Raw genomic sequence first — 22832 nt, 5'->3', positions numbered from 1 at the left:
GTCAGCACGCCCACCCCCAGGAGAGAGGAGCGGAGTGGAGGGGGGGGAAGCAAGCTGGCTGGTGTTTTCGTGAACTCTCGGCTGAGCTGACCACCAGGCCGGAGGAGAGCTGGTACGGCCGGAGCCTGAGCTAATCCCATCCCCGGCCGAGCAGGACTTTGTAGTGCAGGTTATGGGATGGATCCTTCGGAGCAGGGAGAAGGAGCCACTGCTGCTGAAATGCTGGCTCCCTTCGCCGGATATCTGCACAGTAACGTGGAGGTTTCAGCGGTGATCCCCCTCCAGCCTCCCCCCTCCAGCGGGAGGCAGCCAGAGCCACCAAGCACATCTGCAGCTGGCTCTAAATCCCAGCAAAGCCAGGCTCCTGCCCCGCGCTGATTTAACCCCTGTGCCGCCAGCCTTCCTCTGAACCACCTCTGAACGCCAAAACCCTCCTCCAGCTGAGCTGCTCCTAACACGCCGCTTACTCAGAATCAATGACATTCCTGGCGCGCAGGAGACGATCATCCATTACGAAGAAAAAAGGCAGAGCTCTGACTCAGATGGTTCTGGGTGCCTCTGCCTCCACCTCCACGCACAGCTGCCATCAACAAACGCGTCGGGCTGAGACCTCCAGGGGATCGGCTCTGAAGCGCCCAGGGTCGAATCCAGAGCAGCACAAATATTTTGCATCCTCCAGCAAAGCCCTCCCGGTGCCCATAACCTTCCCAGGGGATGCTTATGGGGCTTGGATGAGCCTGAAGCCCTCACGGGCAGCTCAGATCCGAGCAGTTTCCTGCCTCCAGCAGCCAGGGAGCTCAAACGAGTTATTAGGACCCCCATTTTTAGCAATCTGCCCCCTTGCCCTGGTTGCTCGGAGGGAGGAGAGCCCCTTAGCTTCCCCCAGCAGAGCCCAGTCTGCCAGCCCCTCCATGGCCCAGGGAGGGAGCGCAGAGCCGAGCAGGGGCACCCGGTTATTTAATAAATGGAAAGAAATAATAAACAGCCTGCCCCCAGCTGTCCCCATACTTAACCCTGCTTTCTCCCATCCTACAAACCAGCCCCAAACCACAAAGGGGCGAGCACCAGGGCTCCGCTCCCAGCGGGCTGCGCCCCCGGTACCCTCTCCAAAACTCATCGCACCCCCCCCAAAAACAAAAACAAAACCAAAAACCACCCGCCTCCTCGCTCACCTCCAGCGGCGGCAGGTCGGGGTCGAGCTGGGTGAAGCTGTGCAGCACCACGGGGCTGCTCTCGCCGGCCACCTCCAGCCTCACGCCGCCCCAAAGGCTCCGCGCCCGCCGGCAGCCCTCGAACATCTTCTCGGGGGCGGGCGCGGCGGCGGCATGGTGCCGGCGGCTCACCATGGGCACCGCATCCCCGGCCAGCCCCGGGATAAAGCGGGGAGGGGCAGGGCCCCCCCAACCCTAAACCTAACCCCTTAACCCCCTAACCCTAAGCCTAGAGGGCTGGGGGGGCGCGGGGGAGCGGCGGAGCAGCCCCGATGGCAGCGCGGAGCCGAGCGCTGGTTTCCTCCCCCCAAAGCCTCCGCCCGCCCCGGGGGCTGGCCCGGCACGGCTCGGCTCGGCCCCCCGGGGGACGGAGCAGGGAAAGGAAGGAGGAGGGGGGAATTTGCAAAGGGGGCTGCCCCCCCGGCACAGCACGGAGCTGGGGAAAAAGGGGGAGCAAGGGGAAAAAGGGGGCGCAGGGGGGCGAGGCGTGGAGGTGCCCCTGGGGGGACGTGGTGCTGAGAGGAGGGATTCACGCCCCCAGGTTGGGAGCACCGGGGTCCTGAGAGCACCACACCCAAAACCCAGCGTGAAATGTGACCCTACTGAATCTGGATCCGCGTGGGGATTGACGGCACGCGGCAATGCTCAGCCAGGTTGCATCTCAGCACGGGGGCTCAGCCCCCACGGTGCTGTCTGTGCTCAAAGCCCTGCCCAGCCCCAGCTGGACTTTATGGGGTGGTGGCCCCATGGAGATGAAGGGACATTTGTGGGGCCCCATTGCAAGCCAGTGTCAGGAGAAGGGTCTGATCCCGTCCCCGTGCCAGCTGCCAGTGCACAGGGTCCTGGGCACCGTCGTATGGCCCAGCAGTGACACAAGGAAAGGGACACTGGGCTGGGGGACATTTGGGTTATGAATCCCATTTTAGAGCAGCTCTGAGCCCCCAAGCCCCTGCTGAAACCACACCACATAACTTTGCTTTGAGAGGCAAAGAAAAACAGGCAGACCTGCTCGTCATTCACCACCCCTCCGCGCTGAGCACGGCGTGCTCTCACCCTCCCCTGCCTCTTCCCCTTCCCTCCTCACGCCCTGCCGATAAACTGCATCGCAGTTGCTGCTGACACCACCAAAACCCAGACTTTTACGCCTCAGCTCTCTCTGCACAGCTGAAATAACATCAGCCTCCCAGGCTGGCCAGCCCCACAGCTTTATTTCCAAGGAGAACATGGAGCCACGCTCTGCGCAGCCAGCTCTGCCCAGGGCACCACCGCCTGCACCTCCTGCCCGGGCAGGAAAGGATTAACAACGCTGCCAGGGCTGCAACACTCTTCAAACTTGAAAATTTACCAGGCAGGAGGATGAGTGAGGACAATGCGGGCTATTGTCCTGCTTATCTGGAGCCGCAGAGGGTCAAGGGGACCTCCAGGGACACCCTGGGAAAGGGGACACAGCCCTGAGCAAGGGGCTTTGCACCACCCGAGGCAGCCCCGTGACTTTGGGGTGTTCCCCTGGGGGTGATGCTGATTTTACCGCTGCCATGTCGTGTGGAACACGCGTGATACAGCGAGATGTGCTATAAAATGTGCTGGTCACACGCATCGTTTAGCTGGGTGCGTGCAGGAATCAGGCAGCGCCCGGATGGGAAAGCTGGTGCCACCCCTCTGGGCTGTGGGGTCTGGTCTCTGGGAGAGGAGACCCAGCTTTCCATGGGTACTCGGCTCTCGGGGTGGTGAAACTGCAGCCCACAACGGGAATCACTTGACTCTGCCCACGTGCACATCACAGATAATAGCAGCACTCATCTGCAGCTGGCAAAACCCTGCACAGCCCTCCAGCTCCGCCTGACCTCTATGGAAAGTTGCAGCTCTGTTTGATGGGCTATTTTCACCGGTCCCTCGGTTGACCACTAAAGACAGTTTCAGGGGAGAAACACTTTTGATAATGGATAATAAATAATATAAAGCAGGAAGGCAACTGAGAGGGTTTAAAATTAGCCAGCCAGTTTCCTTTCTCCTCTCCTGGGAACCTTCTGGGCCTGAAAAGCAAAACACTCAAAGCGGGGTCAGGAGCCCAAGTTCAGGATGTTTGCTCAGCGCAGCTAACCCCAAACACTCAGCCTTCAGGGGCCAAGCTCTTGAGAACCGTGAGACTTGAAACGAATAACTTTTCGGGGCTCCGTCTTTGCCTCTAAGCATGGAGCTGAAAAGCACCACTTGGATCACACCCTCAAGCTTCTCTCCCCTACACCCTTGAAGGTCGAGAAATTTTTGAAAGTTACCATGATTTTATATGTGGGTGACTCCTGGAGCAGGGCATTTAAGGAAACCATCTATGATTGAGTGACTCATTAAAAAAAAATAATAATCATTTTACATTTGGCAAACTCAGCAAAAGCTTTTCACAACACACCGAGCACTTTGCATTGACGTCAGCCGTAAATGTCCCGACGACTTCAGCAGGCGCAGGAGCAGAGACGGGTGCAGGAACCGGGTGCTGCGGGAAATCCCTCACTTGGTTTCTTTCCATCACCCTGCAATGAGCTTTTGACTGAACAAACACAAACCCATGCGCTTCCAAATCACAAACCTGCCCTCATCTGCCACAGCCTCCAGCCTTCAGGCTTCCCCACGCGGCTAACGATGCGGAACGGGTAACAACCAGGGGCTTCTGCAAACGCTACGCCAGTTCCCAACAGCTTTGGGTCAGCACCTGCAGGCTCAGACCTTGGCTTCTCTCTCAATACCAGGGCTCAGCACACACCCCGAGTTGTTTCCCCAGCACGTTTGAGCTCTGAGCTCATCCCACAGCCCCTGAGCATCCCCCAGCTCCCCCAGACCTGCCGACAGCTGCCCTCCTTCACTTTCTTCCACTGCTCCAACGCAGCACGCTTCCTGCAGGACACGACTCCCTCTGACCCTGTTCCCGTATTCTACATCATCGGGGCTTTTCCCCATCAGTCAGGAGTCTGGGAACACAAAGTTTGGGAATGGGAGTCGTCACATTATCGTGGCTGGCACCAGCTCAACAAAACACATCGGGTCAGTCCCCGCAGCACTCTGTACCCTCCTCGTGTCATAGGGGCTGGGGAAGCCCTTTGCATCCCTGTTTGTAAGGCACTTGGGAGGAAAAGCGCTGTCGATAGAAAAGAATTATTAACTGGAAGTGGAGCTGTCTGTTACCGCTTGCTTTGAGTCCTGAACCAAAACTTTCTGGGTGTTCAGATTTTCATTTGAAACTTTCACTTCCACTGCCCCCACCTCTCCAAGGCCCAGGCTCTACTGGAAAATTACTATTATTATGATGAGCGTTTCTATAAAACAAAGAACCAGCACCACTTCCTCTTCTCCTCTGGGGAAAAAACCTCACAGCTTCTGCAAGACGGGGCAGTGGTATTAGTGCTCTCAGTATCCCCTGCACGCCAACGTGAGGTTAGAGCAGCAGCTCCCAGAATTTATTTGGGGACCGATGGATCCCACCCAGCCCCATCTCTCACAGTCCCAGTTCTCACTTGTGATCACGATCCATGCCAGTTTTTAACCAGATTTTAGGGGCGAGCCAGACACCGCTGGCCAGGGTGTTTTAGGAATCCCTCAGCCCAGCTGTTCAGACCCAGGTTTGGGGCATTTCTTGGGCCCTTTCCCTCCACAGGAGCTCTTTGTGTTGGCAGGGGAAGGCTGAACCTCTCCATCCCGCTCTGCTGGGCTTGGTTTCCTGCAGCCCCCGCGTGCAGCCGGGCTACAGCACCTCCTGCGGAGCCTCCTGCAGAGCCTGATGCTCAGCAGTGGCAGCGTAATTATGCCACCAGCCTGGAAAACTAACGAGCTTGCAGGAATATTTCCCCTCCATCCTAACGCTCACACCATCCGCTTTGCCATAATATTTGAGCGTCTTGCCTTAGGGCAGCAGGTGATAAGGTAAGCCTTGGGTTTTCAGACCTGCTGACCTCTAGAATTCGGCAGAACAAGGCCGGCACGGGGCGCACGGGGAAATCAAAGCCACTTTCTGCGAAAGAACTGACCACAGCACACCTCGTGTGGACACTTCTGGGGAAAGGCGCATGGGGACATTGCCACAAGAAGTCACGCAGCCACTTACAGCGAAAAGAAAATACCCAGAAAAAAGAAAAAAAAGAGGCAAAACACGACTGCTAACATTGAAACACACCCAGAAGGCCAAAAACAACAAGTTCCATCTTGGGAACAGCACCAAGAGACCTCACGGCGCTTCGCAGGGCGGCCAGCAGCAGGGGGATGCAGTGAAACAACCAGAGCAGCTTGCCCAGGGCTGGCTGTTTTTTTGGGGAGGATCACTGGATCCCCAGGAGCTTTTAGCACCAGGCATCCCCACGTCAAGCAGGAGCTGCTGCCTCTCCCCTTCGGCTGAACTTTGGGCTCCCAGAGCCGAGGTCAGCGGGCACGGGGCTGCTGCAGCCGGACACACCGCAGACAGGGAGATGTCTTTCTTGAGCCATTTGTCTTTAAAGGCGGCTTTTATCTCCCTATCACCTTTCTGCCGGAATGTTTCAGTCAGCTCTTTTAACAAATACCACCTAAGGTGCTCGTAACCAAAAGAAAAACAGGAAAAACATTTTTCTGCGTTGCTTAGCAATCAGCATACGGCCAGCTCGGGGCTCCCAGGTGCTCTGAATTACTGCAGCTTTCACCCTTGCTTGCACTCCTCTGCTGGATAGCAGTGAAAAGGCAAACCACTGGTAGGAAAGAGAAAGGTTACGAAGCCACAGGAATTGGCAGGGAAAGACAGGAATGGGTGTAACCCCTGAAGATATGATAGTTTCCTTTCTGAAATCAAAACGGGCCCTCTCATCCACCAGGAAAATAAGACAGCGCGGTGAGATTTCATAATGTGTGCCAGAAAAACGGAGCTATTGGTTGCTGACATGGGGCAAGGAGTTGGCAAAGCACCCCTGGGCCTTGCAGGGTCCCTGCCGTGCTGCTTCCCAAAGGGAACTCAGCCCATAACGGGATTCCCCGGGCATTATTGAATGTTTCCTTCTCCCCCATGTCCCCTTCCAGCCTGGTGCAGCTCCCTACAAATCACCCGGATGGCGAAAAGGGTGGCACCACAGCCAGGTGGGGTGCCTGGACTGACACAGAGCAGGGCTCGGGCTCCGCTCACCTTTCAAGGTACCTTCAAGGGCAGCGAAAACATTTTTCCAGCGCCGGTAAGGAGCCGAACTGACACGTTCAGCTGAATCTCGTAAAAGGAGCCTCTCGGAAACACGAGGACCTGGCAGAGGACCAACAGAGAAATCCCGACGGATAACAAAGAAACCTTGCTCATCGCCAGCTCCTTACCCTGGCACATTTTCCAGCACCGTGAGCATCCCCGGTGCTGAAACATGTCTGGGCACACGTAGGGGAGGGAATGGGGCTGTGGAGCTGCTAAGAGGCCCAAGAGAGGAGCACAAAGGCAGGGGAGCAGCACACGGAGCTGATGCATCATGCAGGACTGTGTCCAGAGCTAAACGTGGGACCCACGCAGGCTGCAGAGCCACGCTGAGCAGAACTACAGGTAGCAAAGGCCAAACGGACTCAGAACAGCCTGGGTTTAACGCAGAGTTAGCCCAAAATAGGAGTGAGGTGGAACAGATTGAAATGCCAGATCCTGGAAATACGCGAAGCAGCAGCAAGGTGCACCGCACGCAGAGCGCTAATGCCACAAGTAAATATCTGAGGTTACTTGAAACAAAGAAATCCAGCTAAACAGGAACAGAGCCCTTTAACGGGGGATATGGAAAAGGATGTTCCAACAATGGCCCTGCACCTCCTCCAGCCACACAAGCGTCAGGGAAAGCATACATCAAAACCCGGGCACGTCGGGAAGCCGCGGTGCGAGCCGCAGGGAAGCTGGCTTGGTTTGGAGCGAGGGGAGAAGCCTGGAGGCAGCCGCAGAGCGTGGTGACAGCGTGGCTGGTGGTGAGAAGCCAGGGCCAGGAGCAGGGCAGGGCCACGGGACAGGAGAGCATCCAGGTGCTCACCGACACCGACAGCACCTGGGCCAAATCCCCGTGGTCGGGGCAGAGCGCAGTGAATGGAGATGGAAGTATCCCACTTCAACACTTTCTGGTGTCCCCACGAGAGGCAGGAAAGGAGCCTGGCAAGAGCTGGAAAGGGAAAATCTGACTGTCCAGAGCCCGAGCCGGGTCTCGCCCCATTGAGACACACGGCCACATGGCTGATAAGTCAATGAAGAATTGCAAAAGTCTTTCGCCCTTCCCTGGTATTGTCAGACCCTCAGAGGATGTTTAAAAAAGCCAAATCATTTTCCCCTTGGTAAGAGCCACTTGAAAAGGTTTCCTCTCTGCATTGTTTCAGCAGGGGGAAGTTATTCCGGCGTGTCCCCCCGACGGCCAGCACGGCGCTTTTTGTCGGGCTTGCTTGGCGCGGCGGAGCAGCGCTCTTCCCAGCAATGCCATCCGCTGGGGGCACGGGGCCAGCTTCATCTCTCGGTTTCGGTGGCACAAACAGCGGCAGCGCTGAGTCACAGCACAGCACCGGGTCCGGCCACGGCACTGCTGGCCCTCCAGCTCGTGATTTACGCTCTTCTTCCTCGGAGTCTTGGCTCCAGGGATCGCAGCGAGCGCCGAAGAATTTCGGTTTTCGTTAAAATAACAAGGTCATCCTGCGAGCGCTGGAACTACTCGGGTCTCATTTCCTACAGTTTTGTGTCTCGAGGCCGCCCTCGGTGCCTAAAAATGTACGAACCGAGACTGAAAATGTTTTTGTGGTTAAAGCGTTTGTAAGCAGCGTCTCCCACGTGGATTTTCTGGTGTCTAATAATACACGAGCTCACGCTACAGCTGTTTCGGGGGCATTTACAAGATTCCTTTCCTCCACTCAGCTACCTCCTCTCAGCGTTTTTGCATAGATCTAATGATCTGCGAGCCCTCCGCCAGATTTGCATGAAGCGGGCCAGCAGGTTGAGAACTCACCCGGGGCGGGAGGCCACAGACAGGCAGACAGCAGCTCGCCGTTAGCCTCATTTCGGGAGGAAAAAAAAGAGTTTTCCACCCCCTTGTTGCAGGGAAGAAGGTTAGGAAATGTGACCCGGGTGTTTTTAGGTGGGTCAGGAAGCAGAAAATGAGTGCAACGAGCTGCTCCCTAAGGGTCTGATCCAGCTTCGGCGGGACTTTTGGCAAGACATCGCAGCACCCGGCTGCATCCTACCCCCACGAGCATCTCCCTCCATCAGCTCTCACGGCCCCGACAGGTTGGGCTGATTAACCCACAGCCGAGCAGCCCGCGTGTTGATTTTTTTTCATCTCAGCAGCCAAGATCATTACATATTGACAGTTAATTACCCCGTTGCTGTTTGCGACACGCTGCTGCGGGGCTGTGTCAGGGTTTCCATGACACGCAGCCGTGCAACGTGGCAGCACGCAGGTACATCACCGGGCTGGCGTGTGCCGAGGCACCTCCCTGCCGAAACCAGAGCCCCGTGGAGCTTCCCTTCGGAGCCTCCCTTCCCTTCGGAGCCTTCCTTTCCCTTCCTGACATCCACATCCACTTGCAAAGCTCTTTTCTGGAGCAGCCTCGTGGCGAGGGGGCCCCTGGAATTTGCGGTTTGTCGGAGGTCTCGGATGGGGTCGGCTGCCAGGATGCAGCCTTGTGCTGACCCCAAAACCACCAGGGATGGAGGCCCACGGGTGCAGGGCTTCAAGCCCCGTGCAGTGGGAAATGGTGGAGCTGTGCCCTGCAGCCCAGCCGCCTCCCGCTTCCCTCTGCCAAATGGGAAGGGAAATCCGGGATTTTCACAGTTTCTTTTGATCCCTCTCACTCGCACACAGCAGGCGGGCAGGGATTAATCCCTGTTTCCCAGCTCCAGCAGCTCGGGGGCTGCCCAGGCAGGAGAAACCCCCCCAGGCAGGAGCTCCCCGAGCTGCCAGACCCTGGGGGGGCTCCGTCCTCCCATCCCTGTGGCCCCAGAGGTGCCCCCAGCTGCTGGGGTCAGTTAGCCCGGAGGCTGCTGCTAAAAATCCCATTTCCCCTCTGACCTCTCTGTTCACAGTTCTTGGTTTGTGCTCGGTTTCCAGGATGGGAAGTAGAAGGGCTGGGGGGAGAGGGGGTTGCTCTGATGAAAGGAAAAAAAAGAAACAGTCTCTCAGACCAAGGCACATAGAAGCCTAAAGGGAGAAGAAAAGGAAAAGTAGAAGGGGTTATTTTTAGGTTTTTTGGTTTTTTTTTTGGATGCTATTTCCCAGCAGACTGAGAGCGAGCAGTGCCCCAGCATCACTGGGGGTGTTGCTCTGCAGTTGCTGCCCTGTTGCCAGCGTCACGGCCACGGCCAGACGCTACGAGCCCATCGCATGGCTCACCTCAAACAGCTCCTCGATGTGCCCTAGCCAAGGGCCTGATCCTGCCCGCTGCCCTCAGGAGCCGTCAACAGGAGCAGGTCAGGGATTGCCAGCTCGCAGGATGCCCCCAGAGCCAGGGCACCCCGAACCAGCAGGAGCTGGGAGGGAAGCAAGGAGCTGGGATGAGGAGACGCCTGCACGAAGCTGCACAGCAGAGGACGCCAGTAAAATCAGCAAGTCAGCCTGCAGATATTAACAGCCTTCGTGGTTCATAACTTTGGGTCTTCGCTTTAAGAGAGAGAAAGTTCCTCACCGTGTAGGCACAGGGGAAGGCGAGCACCGGGGATGCTGCTCTCGGCCAGCCCAGGCATCGAGGGGACACTTGAAAGCCTTGGCTGTGGACTGCAGCTCCCCGCAGCAGCAGACAGCCTGCGTGCCCCACGCACACAGCCCCAGGAGTTAAAAACACCAAATACCACGAGTTCTGCCCAAAGTGAGCCTGCACATTGCAGCGTGGTCAGAGGGAACCGCTGCCCTGCCAGGCAGCATCCCCCGCGAGCCATCTCCTCGGGGTGGGACAGAGCCGACCCTCGCTGCAATACCAAAACGTTTCAGGGACACCGAGTGCTGTGAGAGAGGAGCTGGTGTCATCGAGAAGCACCCCTGTGCCCCTGCCAAGCCGCAAGTGGGCTCTGCAAGGCTCCTTCCCACTGCCCCAAACCAGCCCCCGAACCCAATGTGGCTCAGTGGAGCGGTGCCAGCACGCTCACGGCACGGTGTCACGGCAGCCCCGGGGTGAGGGGACAGGGGACAACGTGCTGTCCCAGAGGGGCCTCGTGCCACCGAGCTGCCAGGAGGCAGCTGCAGCCAGGGTGCTGGGATGGAGCCAGTGACTGCCAGCAGCACGCGGGCACTGGGAGCTGTGTGAGGCGCCCCACCGAGCTCGACGGCCCTCGTGGTGTCATCGGGATGGGAAATGAGAGCAGGGAAAGAGAAAATGGGGAGAAGAGAGCCCATCTCACCTGAGAAAGCACAGGGGGCTGAGCCCACGCCTCTAGGAAGCACAAGTCTAGAGGAAAAGCTGCAAGGGGCAAGCTCTTACACTGCCCCCAGATTTTGGGCAGCAACTGGGGCTAAACGATGGGGAGGAGGAAGAGCACAGCGACAGGGCAACAATCCAGGACATCTCTCTGAACATTAAATCCCAGTGACATTTAGGGGTAATGCCACCCAAAACAGTGGTTTTGCCTTGCCTTGTACCAGTAGAGGATGCAGCACGAGGTGTTTTACCAATTTTACTTTGCAATTTCTACTCCGCAGCTACGGGCACGCACAGACCCAGCCAACCTCTTATAAAAACGCTGAACGCAGATCAGTCCGGCAGCGGCTGGAAGCATCGGCTCCTCCTGCACTTGCAGCACAGGGAGCATTAGCATTGCTTTGATCCCACCAGTAACCCCCAGTCTGCACGTGGGGCCCCCCCCAGGCCACCGGCTGGGGCTGTGATGACGAGAGGCTGGGCAGGATGAGTCCCGGCCACTGGGGCAGGCTCTGCTCAAGGCTCCAGAGGTCTGGGCTCTCATTTTGGTTTGGCAACCCTCGTCTGCCCGGCTGCATCACTGCGGTCCTGCTGACTGCTTATTAAAGTGGCACCAGCCCAGCACGCCCACGGCTCCACTCCCCTCGTGGATTCGGTCGAAGAGTTCGCAGGAACGTGGAGGTGAAGCCTCCAGCGGCGTTAGCACCCAGGAACCAAACGCAGCAGCAGCCATCGGTGACCCTCTCCCCCGTCCCCATAGCTCAGGGTGAAAGCTCAGCCCAGGAACCACCACTGCCCCCAAAGCTCCCAGGATGGCCATTTGCACAGGCACCACAAGCAAGAAGCGCACCCGTGTCGCCTCAAAAACACTTGCATGCTCTGAACCCATGGGGCAGCCTCGCCAGGGGGGTGAAACCCAGCCCCCAGGGAGGCAGGGATGGGTTCTGCTGCTTCCCACAAGTCCTGGGATTTTACAGCGCTCTCCTGGAATTCTGCTCTCGTGGATGAGCATTCAGCCGGGTTGACTTTTTCCGTAGTTTTGCAGTTTTCCTCTAAAATGCCAAGTGATGATTCACCCGAGGGGAAAGGAGAGTTTGGCCAAAAGACAGAGGATGGAGGGATTTGTTGTTTTTGTCTGTAATTGTGGTCAGGAAACAGTCCCAGCGCTCATTTTCAGCTCCTCCCTCCTGATAACATCTACCATGCACAGGCAGTGGAAAAGAAGCAGCCTTTGATATAAACACGACAAAGCGTTTGATTCATTGCAGGGCTGTTTTCAGCGACTGCTTCACCCCAGTGCCTGGGACTGACCCGTGACCCCCATGAGCTCCAGCTCCTCGTCCCCACGGCTGGAAGCCCACCCGACCCCCGGTGGGCAAAGCCACCCCAGGGAGGGATGTTGCAAGGGGTGTGGGTGCTGAGTCTTTGAGCAGGGCTCGGTCACCAGCAAGGGTTCACCAGCAGGACAAAAGGTTTGCACACCGTGCGTCCCCACACTCACCAGCTCATCCCATCAACCCAAAACACCCGCTGCATCCATGGGAGGGAGCTGAGCCTTGGTGGCTCAGGATGTGGAGAGCGTCCGCCTCCCTTCCAGAGGCACTCATCCTCCCAAGCGTGGCGAGGAAGGCTGGTTTCCAGCCCCTGCACAACCAGCTCCATCAGCCCTGGTGCAGGGCAGGTCGTGGAGGAACAGACTGAGCCCCCAGGGCAGCCCTGGTGCCGCTGGTGCGCAGGAGACGGCGCTGCCCCGAGCCCCTGCGGGCAGGATTCATCCCCTGCCATCTATCAGCGCTCCGTGCTCCTGAGGAATGGAGCTGGAAATCAGTAACTCATTAGTGCTGATCTCCAAGTTTTTTTTCTTCTACGTGCCAGGAGATGACATTACACCCAAGGTACCCGGGCTGCAGTCAGCTAAAAGACGAAAAGCCCAACCGAACGAGATCCCTGAGCGCAGCGGGGAATAAACCTGGGCTACGGCAAACCTGGGGAGCGACCGCTCGCTCCCATCTCCAGCTCCTCCAGGCCTGGCTCTAAGGTCAAACCAAGCTTTTATCTCCTCCTGCACATCAGTACATTGGGAAAAAAAATAATATTAGAGGAATAAATTAGCATGCGAAATGTAATTTAACTAATTAGCCCACTGGAGTGGAAAATATTTGCTAACTGCTTTGAAGTCAAACCTGCTGCGCTCATGAGGGCGTCACCAGGGAGCAAGGACAAGGGGGGGCTGAGCAGGGTGCTGGTGCCTTCCCCTGACAGCTTCCCAAAACCCAGGGCATGGAATGGACCCCCTGGGATGTGCCCAGGCTGTGGCACCACTGTCCCTGTCCCCACCACTCGCAGGGAGCAGATATTGCCAAGGAAGCCGACAAAGCAGCTCCACCCTACAAGGGAAGGGCCGAGGTGCCCCAAAAGCCGTTACATGGCTTGTGACAGCCCGCTCGTTGATTTCCCCATTTCCCAGAGATAGAAACCGTTACTCTTTTATTAGCAAAGGTTTGGAAATCCCTCCCCATCGTGGCACGAGAAGCACCCTGAGAAATTTTGCAACTGCTCGGGTGGGTTTTGAAAGGGAGGGACTGGCGGCCCCAGCGACAGCCAGCGAGGGAACGGAAACGAGAGCCACCTCTGCCCCGGTGCCAGCCCCTGGATATGGCCACAGGTGCCCACGTCCCTTCCTCCCTCCTTTAGCTGCAAACAAGTGGGGAGAGGCAGGGGGCACCCCAAAGAGCAGTGGGGCACAGTGACACAGCTGGGATGCTGCTCTGACTCCCTTCCCGTGATGCAGATTTGTTTTCTCCGCTCCCATCCCTGCCTCCTGTGGACCCTCACTCGCAGCAGGTTGGGGTCAGTGCTGCTGGGCAGCGTTCGGCCACTCGTTAGTGTGACCCCTGGACCCCGTCCACTTATTAGAGCTCTGCTCAAATGCATGCATCTGAAGTCCCCACGTAACAGCCCCTAATCTTCTCCCAAATTCCCTGCACCACCTCCAAGGGGAAAGGCAATCCGCGAGCCTGCAGGTGCTGAAACAGAGCGGGAGGTGACAGTGTGGGGACAGCCCCGGACGGGCACGAGGCACCGATCCCCGTGGCTGGAGGAGCTCCTTGGCTGCCAGCGAGGACTTTCCCCATCGCTCCTCGCCCAGGGCTTCCCCGCTGCAGGGACTCCAAGCACGGAGAGGTGCCGGCGCTGCGGGGGTGCAGCCGCCTCGCCCCCGCTTTCTGGGAGAAGGGAAGGCAGCGAGCACCCCCGGTTTCCTTCACGCAAACACACGAGGCACTCAGGCGGAGCCCCAGGTCGAGTGGAAACGGGGATGGTGGAGAACGTGCTCCCAGTGGTTGGGGTTTCCATCCCCTTCCATCCTGCACAACGGAGGAAACGCCCCGGCGGTGACAGAGGGCTGGGGACACCAAGCAAAAAAAAAAAAAATCCCTCCAACGGGGCACAACCCCCTTAATGATTATTATTTTTTCCATTCTGCAATGAAACCACGGATACAATCAGCAAACGGAGGTCATTTTGAGCAACCCAGGGCAGGACATCCCCACACCCCATCCCAGTCACTGCCCGGGCAGGCACCGATCTCCAGCGCTGGTGAATCCTGAGGATCCCACAGCACACCGCGGGGAAACCCAGCCCCAGGTATGGCTACGGCGAGCTGTGAGCTGCTGACAAATCAAGCTCAATGAGAATAAAGCACCCAGCTGCGAGGTCAGCGCCTTCCTCCCGCGCTCCAGCACCCCGCAGGCTGCCTTCGCCTCCCTCCTTTCCTCCCTGCCATGCTTTTGGGGCGCGTTCCCAGCCCCGGCACGCCCTGCTGGCTCTGCAGTGACCGTCACAGGTATCCTCATTAGCACAGCGGCACCCACGGTGCTGGCAAAACCCCCTGGGGTGTTTCTAAATATAGGAGCTCCCTGCGAGCCCATCCCTGCAGAGGAGCTGGGCTGGGCTGGGGCTGCCTACCCCTGCCAGGATCCGGCACGGTGCCTGCAGGGGAGCCCTCCCTCCTCCGAGGGCTCCTCTCGGTGTCATTTTATCCCTTTAAGCACGCAGGTGATGCAGAAGAGAAGGTAACGTTCACCACCGTATCCTAACTGCTCTCCACCAGGAAAAAAAATGCAGATTTAAGGCCCCTGCGGTGAGGACGAACGCTGAGCACGCACGGCGAGAGCGGGGGCTTCCCCTGCTCCCCACGCAGAGGCAGCTCTGCCCCGAATGCTGGCGGCACCTGGAGCGCATCCCAAGCCCTCGCGGAGCTGGGATGCCGCCTGCTCACCCACCACGAGCTGGGGGAAGCACTGCCCCTACATTGGGGTCCCCAGCAGCTTTGGGGCAGGGCTCTCTCCTGCACAATCGGGTTCCCGGTGCGTTCCTGCGAGGGGCAGAGTTAAGGTGATGATGGGCACCGTGAGCCACGCTTTGGGAAATCTGCCCTGGTGCTGCAGCCAGCGCCACTTTGTGCATCCCAGCCCTGCCCTTTGCTGCAGCCGAGCGGGCAGGAGGGGTGCCCACGCTGCCAGCGGGATCAGACAGGGCAGCCCTGAGCTCTGCCACCACCTCCGAGCCGTCCCCAGGCAGGACACCCGCAAGAAACCTGCCCTCCTGCACCGAGCGCCACCGCGAGTCTCCCACCCAGCAGGGAGCTTCCCCTGCCTCCCCGACTCCTCCTTTCATCTTGGATTTTGCAAGAGACAAGGCGCAGGCTGGCTCCAAACGCAGCTCTTGGGGAGGAAAGGGCTGCGCCGGGAGGCGGTGCCACCTTCTTGGCACCTTCAACTTTGCCACAAGTCCACCAGCCCCGGCCAGTGCCGGGGTGGGGTCACGGCTCCTCTCTGCCCCCTGCACGCCCACCCCGGCCCCGGAGCCCCCGCGGGGGCTGGCAGCCGCCTCGCCTGCCACTTACATCGTCATCCTGCACGCTCAGGGGGATATCCAACATGCACATCTGCACGGGCTGCACCAGAGCCTTCTGCACGTTGAACAAAGGTTTCGCCTCCATCTTCCCAGGCGCGGAGGGGCTGCTCATTCTCCTCTCTCTCTCTGCCGCCGCTCCTCTTGCAGGAGGGGCTCCAGGCCAGGCAGGGAAGCAGACCGGAGATCTCTCCCTGCTCGATTTTTCTCAGCGCATCTTGCCAACAGCCTCCGCCGCTGCTGCTGCTGCTGCTCCGAGCGCCCTTATTTCCTTCCTCGCAAATCAAAGGGCTGCCAGGAGCCGCACCGCGAGGCTGTGTGCGCGCGTGTGTGAGCGAGCGCGCCTGTGTGCGTGTGCGTGTGTGCAGCGGGCGATGCTCCCGTGGCCGGAGGAGCAGCCCTTTGGGAGCAGCAGCCCTTTGGGAGCATGCCTCGGCACGCCGCCTCGCCAGCCGCTCCTTGCTCGCTCTCCCAGCGATGCCGGTGCCGGCTCCCACCTCGCTGCAAGCCTCATCTGCATGCGCGGCACTCGCGGATCCCGCGCATTGTCCCCGAGACACAACAGGTCCTGCCTGCCGTGGATTCCTGCCTGCGATCAGGCTGGGTCCGCAGAGGCTACAGTTTTTCCCTCCGGCTGTTGTGGCAGGCAAACAGGCAGAGCTGGAAGGATGAGAGGGTGTGAGGCAGGGAGCATGCCTGATCCGGGTGGGAGCCTCCCCTTTTCTTGCCTTCTCCTCTTCCATCCCCGCTTCCCATTGTCGGAGGCAGGTTCAGATCAACACCTTCCTGCACTCCCAGGGCCACGGCGAGGCTCAATAATTCACCCCCAGAGAAAGGCTGGGAGCCCGATGGCACTGGAAACGCAGCGCGGCACCGAACAAAGACAGCGAGCACTGGAGATTTGGGGTCAGTCCCGCGTGGGAAGTTTCACCCAGGCGAGCACGGCACCTGCTGCCTTCTGCACCCCAGGGAGCCCACAGCTCCAAAAAGGAGTTCAGCTGGAGGGAGAGCGGCACACTGGGGTGTTTTAGCTGCAAAGAGCATCTCCCTACACCTTCCTGCAGTATTTGCACCAGCCCCTTCATGGGGTATGAGAGAGGCACTGACACTCGCACCAGGGGCGCAGACAAGGCGAATGGGGGCAGCAGCAGGCCCCGATTTGGGGTTCCCCTTGCTGCACACAGGGCAGAGGCACAGGATGGTGCAGCCCAGTCCCTGCTTTCCCAAAGCCCGCAGCATGGCTATGGGTTTTGGAGCTGCACTGGGGAATCCAGCTGAGCCCCACTTTGCACAGGGCAGGCACCATCTCCGGGGTCATCTCCCAGCCTGGTGATATTATGGGAACTGCCTGGTCCTTTTTCATAGTGCCAAGGCAGTGCCACAGCCCAGGGAACACCCCCGCACGGAGTCACCGTCTCGCTATGTCCCGGTGCCTCATTGCTGCCCTCACCAGCCACGCAACCTGCCCCAGGCACGGGCAGCGCCCGCAGCCCCGCTCCCAGGAAAGGTGACTCAGAGCTGCACCGAGCCCCCGCGCGGGTTCCTCGCCGCCCCACGACAGCTCAGCAGAGCAGGGCTTTCCAGTAACAACCTTCCAGTAACAAACCGGGCTTGGCCGGCCGGGATTGCACCTTCTGATGGGGCTGAGTGACTGCAGCACCATCCCGAGAAGCACTCGCCACTGGGATGTCTGCAGCAGAAGTGGACAGGAAAAGTTCTCCCAGCACCAAACCAGCCCGGACAGGACCATCCCACACAGGCTTGTGAACGACAGCCCCGTCCCACTCCACCTCCACCCTGGGTGAGCTACGATCCCAAACTCTCTGTCAGCAGCAGCCCCAAAGCCCCGTGCCCATCCCGATGGGGTAACAGATCCCCAGCACGGGATGGAACCCACGGAGCGGGGAAGCCCTGCGAGGGCTGGAGGAGAAACTTTCCCCTGGCTCCCCTCACCCCCGCATCGGGCAGCAGCTCCATCCCAGCCCCTGGTGCTTCCCCGTTTCGTTTTGCACTGGGGCTTTGTTGTTTCCTGCACATTCAGCAGGAACAGGACCTTGCTGCTTCACTGCTCTAACTGGGAAAATGCCCTTTTCCAGTAAGAGCCTCGGCAGGAACAGAGAAATGGTGACACCTCCACCAGCTGCAGCCTGCTCCCGGCTGCTCTGCTGCTGCCCCAAAGTCACCAGCTCCTGGCTGGGGCCGCACATCCATCCCTCACAGCCTCTGCTACCCAAAACGCATCATTCGGGCTCATCGGGATGGACCACGACCGAGTCACCCTGTAGGTGGGTGCAGGTTTTGGGGACAAACTCGTGCACAGGAGGGTGTCAGTGCCCAGCACACGGTGCAGGCACTCAAACTGCTCCAAAAGCAGCGCCCGACCTCTCCATCAGCCACTCCTACCACCAAGCGACTCGCTCCTGAGGATGAAGCCCCCGTCCGAGGAAGGCTGACCCTGGCGCTTTATGAAGTTGAGCATCAAAGGCTTCCACAAAACGAAAGGAATCCCACGGCAGGAACAATGGCAGGTTTGTTTTGCTAAGGAAATTGCGACTCCACGAATTGTCCCCGAGCCCAACCAGCGCAGCGCCCCGCGGGTGCAGGAGAACGCCCGGCTTCGGGGAAATGATGCAAAGCCCACGGGTTTATTTTCACTGGGTCAGGGCGACAGAAAGGCAAAGGGGAAACGGAGCAGCACGAGAAGGGGAAAGCGAGTGGAAAATCCCAGCCGCTCTTCCCCTTCGATACCGATCGGTAATAGGAAGAGGAAACCTGCTTTCAAAAGCACAGAAATCCCAGCCCGGTGGCATCCCTCTGCAGAAACCAAGCGGTTACGGGAAGCCCACGGGCACACCTCGAGGGGCAGAGCAGGCTCGGACGGGTAGGTGGGTGTCCCACGGGTGGGTGTCCCACAGGGCTTCCAAGGGACCTGAGCAGGCAGGACACCAAGTCCCCAGCAAAAAACAAGGGCAGCTTGGTATCCAGCTCGTGGTGTATAACCCCGCTCAAAACCCACCTTGTCCCAAGTGAGTTATAAGAGAACAAACCCCACTCATTTTTAACCGCACCCTCGGTTTTAGGCATTTACTTCAAGAAGCCGCCCTTGCACCCTCCAAGTTCCGCTCCTGACAGTGGCCCCAGCCTGAATAAATGCCCGAGCTCCCCAGAAGGGACACGTATGCAAAATTAATCCTCAATCGAGCCCGCGTGAGGCACGAGCTGGCCGTTTAATGGGTGTGGAGCAGCAATTACCTTTGCAAAGCGAGAGCCAGCAAGCATTGAGGGGGGGAAGCAATTAGTTTCCTTGGGATTCCTCCACACATTTGTCACCTGAGGGATTTCCATGTCCACGCTCCCCTGGGGGTGGGAAGGCGCCCTGGGAGCCTCCAGGTCCCATGGGGAGGGGACGGGGACGCGTCCCCATCGCCCCCCACCGCGGTGCCTGGATGCGGCCGCTCGGAACCAGTCACCATGGAGACGGTCACTGCAGCAACGCGCGGGGATGCGAGGACCAAGGGGGGGATGTGAGGACCAAGGGGGGATGCCAATGAGGCCGAGGACCACTTTCCCCCTAGAAAAGGGCCAGGAGGTGCCCACAAGCCCCCTTTCTGCTTCCGAGGCTGTTTCCCTGCATCAGGAGCACAACTGGGCTCTGCCGCTCACGCTCCAGCTGCCGCGTCCCGTGCCGAGAGTGCTTTATCCTGTCGGAATGGGTCCCACGGGAGCTGCTAATACCGAGCTGTCACGGAGGGAGCTGCTGGAGGCTGCCATGGTAACGCTGGGATGAGGTTTCCATCACGACCCCCCTTCGGGGATGGAGCCCAGGATGGGGGCACCCACACCGCAGCCCCTGGGTGCGGGTGGATGGGCACAGGGCAGGCAGAGGCACTCCAGGAGGGTGCCTGGGTGCAGCTCTCGGGGAGGGAAATCCCCAGCACACAGCCTGTACGTGCTTTGGGCACAAATAGCCGGGATGATTGCGTTCGTGTAGGGGCATCCACCTCCCCATGCTGGGCTCAGATGGCGGGTGTGGAAGCTGGGGGCTGCAGAGGTGCCACGAGCTGCCATGTGCACACTGCAGCTCCAAACCTAAGGAAAACCCCCAGCATCTCCCCAAACACCCACCCATCACACCACCCACCTGGTTGGGATGGGGGTGGGCAGCACACGGGGCACAGCAGGGCTCGCCTGGTCCCTCGCTGGGCAACCCAGCCCGGCCAGGAGCTCCTCACTGTCAGCAGCATCCCTACTGCACAACAGCGCGGTGCCGCGGGGCACGGAGGGCTGAGGGCACGGGCAAGCCGCGACAGCCCCTGCTGTCACCAATTATCCTTTCCCGGCAAGGGTTTATTCCACCTGGCAGCCAGGCTGGAGCAGCAGCCGGCTGCCGAGGGAGAGCAGGCTGGCAGCAAGGCTGGGGCATCTCTGCGGGCATATGTCCACAGCCATCGAGACCTGCAGGCAAACGGGGCACGGGGACGTGCTGCACGGCGCCTGGAGCACTCGCCGGGGATGCTGCATCCCCTGAGTCACCAACCAAAGCTCAAACACGCCCCAGGGGATGGGGGTCCTGTCCCCCAGCCCTGCAGCCCACCGTGCTGCTGAGCCTGCAGCTCCCCGGGCACTCTTTACACGATGTGTAAAGCCAGGAGGTTATCTGCGGAGCCGCATCGCTGCCCCGTATCGCCTGTCAGGCAGTGAACGGGCTCGGAGATAACAGACACAACTGGAGCAGCTCAGAGGTTTCCAGCCCCAGGCACAAAGCCAAGGCTCTCCCAGTCCTCCCTCTTCGCTTTATGGCCGAGGGGCTTGGAAGAAGCCTCCGCCACGTGCAGTCCCCTCCTCACCAGCCTGTGCTAGCCAAGGGGATGGGAACACTTGTTGCAGGGGTGGGTTCCTGGAGCAGGTTGATTTTCCTGGAGGTTTCCTTCAGGGCTCTGGTTCAGGTGCTGCCCAGCCTCCCAGCACCAAGGCGAGGGGGCTGGCACCGCTTCCTCAGCCACGCAGGAGCCGACAGCCTTTGTGGACCTCTCCTGAGCCAGCCCAGCCCTGGCTCACAGCAGGAGGGGTGTTTCAGCCTGGACACCAGTACACGGTTTGCTCCCCTTGCAGGTGAGCAAGGACACGGCGGGGGACCAAACCCAAACGCTGTCAGGTTCGGTGGGCTGGAGAGCACGGAGACCCTTCCCCAAAGCACCGGCTGCAGGCAGAGCCCAGCTCCCCAAACCCCTGCAGCAGGACAAAACCTGGCTGGTGCTGACAGCCGAGAGCATCCTCCGGGAGCGGGGCACGGCACAGGAGGTGGCACGTCCCCCTCCTGCCCCACACCCGTCACTGCCATCGAGCGACCGCGCTGCAAATCGGATGAGGCTCAGCCCTGGAGGCCCTCCATTGATTTCCGTTGCCTAACGACAGGAAAGCTTTATAATCCTATTAACTAAACACCCTTTCAAGCAGCAGTGGGAGCAGCGCGAAGGGGAGTTGTGTAAGCACCCGGAGCCACCCGACGCAGCGCCTGGCTCCATGGGTGCTGGGTGAGGCCCCCAGAATTGGGGCTGTGGCACCCATGGGTGCAGGGCTGGTCCCCATGAAGGCCTCCTGGGTTCACCCCACAAGCTCTGGCTGCACATCACCGGCTCCTACAAAGGAGCTGGGAGGTCTCAAGTAGGAAAATGGTGCCCAGGCACACAGAGCACAGGGGAACGGACTCGTGCTCCCCGTGGCCGGCCAGGCCCCAGAATATTGCATTATTGCTGCATTTCAGTCGCAAGAAAGGAGCCCCTGTGAGCCCCTTAATGGGCAGCCATTCACAGGGGTGGGTTTTGGGGCAGCAGGAGATGCAGATGCCTGCCTGATGCCCCATCCAAACGAAAGCCCCCTGGGTCCAGCTCCCCTCCTGATGGCACAACCAAGACTTCTGCAGCACTCACCCCCAAGAAGGTCTGCGCTGCAGCAGCAGGGAGAAAAATGCCTTCCCCCCAGCAGAAACACACCTTCCCCAGGCAGTGGGATCATTTATCAGCCCTCTCCCCGCCCCTTCTCTCCCGTTATCCCCACAGCACTGCCCTAATATTTCCCAGCGCGGGTTTTAACGCAGAGGTGCAGGACGGGCTCTTTGCCGGGGGACACGAGGCTGCAGGCGTCCCTGTCCATGTCACAGGCACCCTAAACAAAACCCTTCCCTGTTTCAGTGCTTACCCCATGGGGCACAGGATAACCTGTCCCCCCACGAGCCCTGGGGCTCCCATGCCTGATGTCCCCATGCTGGGGGGCTCCAAACCCACCCCGCGGAGACGCAGCATCGCTGCGGTGCCCCGGGGACAGCACAGAAGCGCCCGCCTGTCACCATGGAAATGCTGAAGGGAGGGCTGGAGCCCACAGGGACTTTCATCCTCTGCCAAGTAAAACAGGGCCCTCAAACAACCGCCAGCACCCGGAGGAGGAGGAGGAGGGGGAACGGACTCGTGCTCCCCATGGCCGGCCAGGCACGAGGCAGCCAACGTGGGGCTCCTGGGGAAGGAGAGGACACCCCAGCACGGGCTGAGCTCGGCCCCATACCTCAGCCACCCCTGCCTGGGATCAGCCTTGTCCCCCCCATGCACCCACCCAGACTTTTTTTCACACCAGAGGTGAAGAGTTGGGACGGGCAGGAAGCAGGCGGGGGGAAATCCGCTGTGGGATGGAGGCAGCGGGGCCGGGGGGAGGCTTCAAAGGGCCCTGAGCTGTGTGCGGAGCCAGGAGGCCGAGGCCTCTACGGGGTCTGCTGCCCACAGGGTTTGTGTCCCAAGCACTGGACATCCTACAAGACCTACACGGGGACATCCCTAATTCTCCGAGCTCTGGTGCTCGCCTACAGCCCGATTTCCCAGGGGGTGAGCTCGCAGCCCGAGGGGAGCAGGAGCCCTGTCCTGGAGGCCTGCAGGCCCCTGACACGCCACCGCCAGGCTGCCATTGACGTCAGCTCCCATCTACAAGTGTTGCCTTTGACCCACGGCCAAAAATGACAATGCAAGGGGGGAAAATAAATAAAAATTGGTAAGGAAAACAAATATCCGGCAACCCGCAGGGAGCCCCAGGCACGCTGGAGTGGCCTGGGAGCCAAAAGGCCCTGGAAATTCATGTAGCTCGGCACCTCTGCCGGCCCCCTGATGGGGAGGACACGGCACCAGGCACAAGGAAACGCTGGGGAACAGGGAAACACTTTGGCTGCTGGCAGTGGGAACAGGCACAAAAGGGAGCTCCGGATCAGGGCTTTCATTTCCCAGGGGGGAGGGACAGTGACTGACGTGGCCTCGCCGAGGTTTCACAGCAGGTCCTGGGTGCTTTGGGTTGGCCTTTGGGTCTCGGTGGATGGAG

The 22832-nt window shown here is 59.5% G+C and overlaps 1 protein-coding gene and 1 long non-coding RNA gene across 5 annotated transcripts in view; one reads left to right on the top strand and one right to left on the bottom strand.

Annotated features, from left to right (window-relative positions):
* Positions 1 to 22832, bottom strand: part of RALGDS (ral guanine nucleotide dissociation stimulator) — a 47573-nt gene that overhangs the window by 21210 nt on the left and 3531 nt on the right. For 2 of the 4 annotated variants that reach the window (XM_027470590.3, XM_027470592.3), the window contains exon 1: positions 1173 to 1535. The exons of 1 other annotated variant lie outside the window; for it this stretch is intronic. In XM_027470590.3, the coding sequence (XP_027326391.2) occupies positions 1173 to 1346 (174 nt within the window). In that variant the 5' untranslated portion in view covers positions 1347 to 1535. Of the gene's footprint in view, positions 1 to 1172; positions 1536 to 15468; positions 16060 to 22832 lie in introns of those variants that run through there. One more of the 4 variants, XM_038188095.2, reaches the window with a different exon arrangement.
* On the top strand, positions 18554 to 20932 carry LOC139999042 (uncharacterized). The gene is made up of 2 exons (XR_011804033.1): positions 18554 to 19248; positions 20589 to 20932. It is a non-coding gene; the product is annotated as an uncharacterized lncRNA (long non-coding RNA).

This window comes from Anas platyrhynchos, chromosome 18, assembly GCF_047663525.1.
Source record: "Anas platyrhynchos isolate ZD024472 breed Pekin duck chromosome 18, IASCAAS_PekinDuck_T2T, whole genome shotgun sequence".
NCBI classification, from domain to species: domain Eukaryota; kingdom Metazoa; phylum Chordata; class Aves; order Anseriformes; family Anatidae; genus Anas; species Anas platyrhynchos.
The sequence above is the reverse complement of the archived record's forward strand: the minus strand, read 5'-3'. Positions and strand labels throughout refer to the sequence as shown.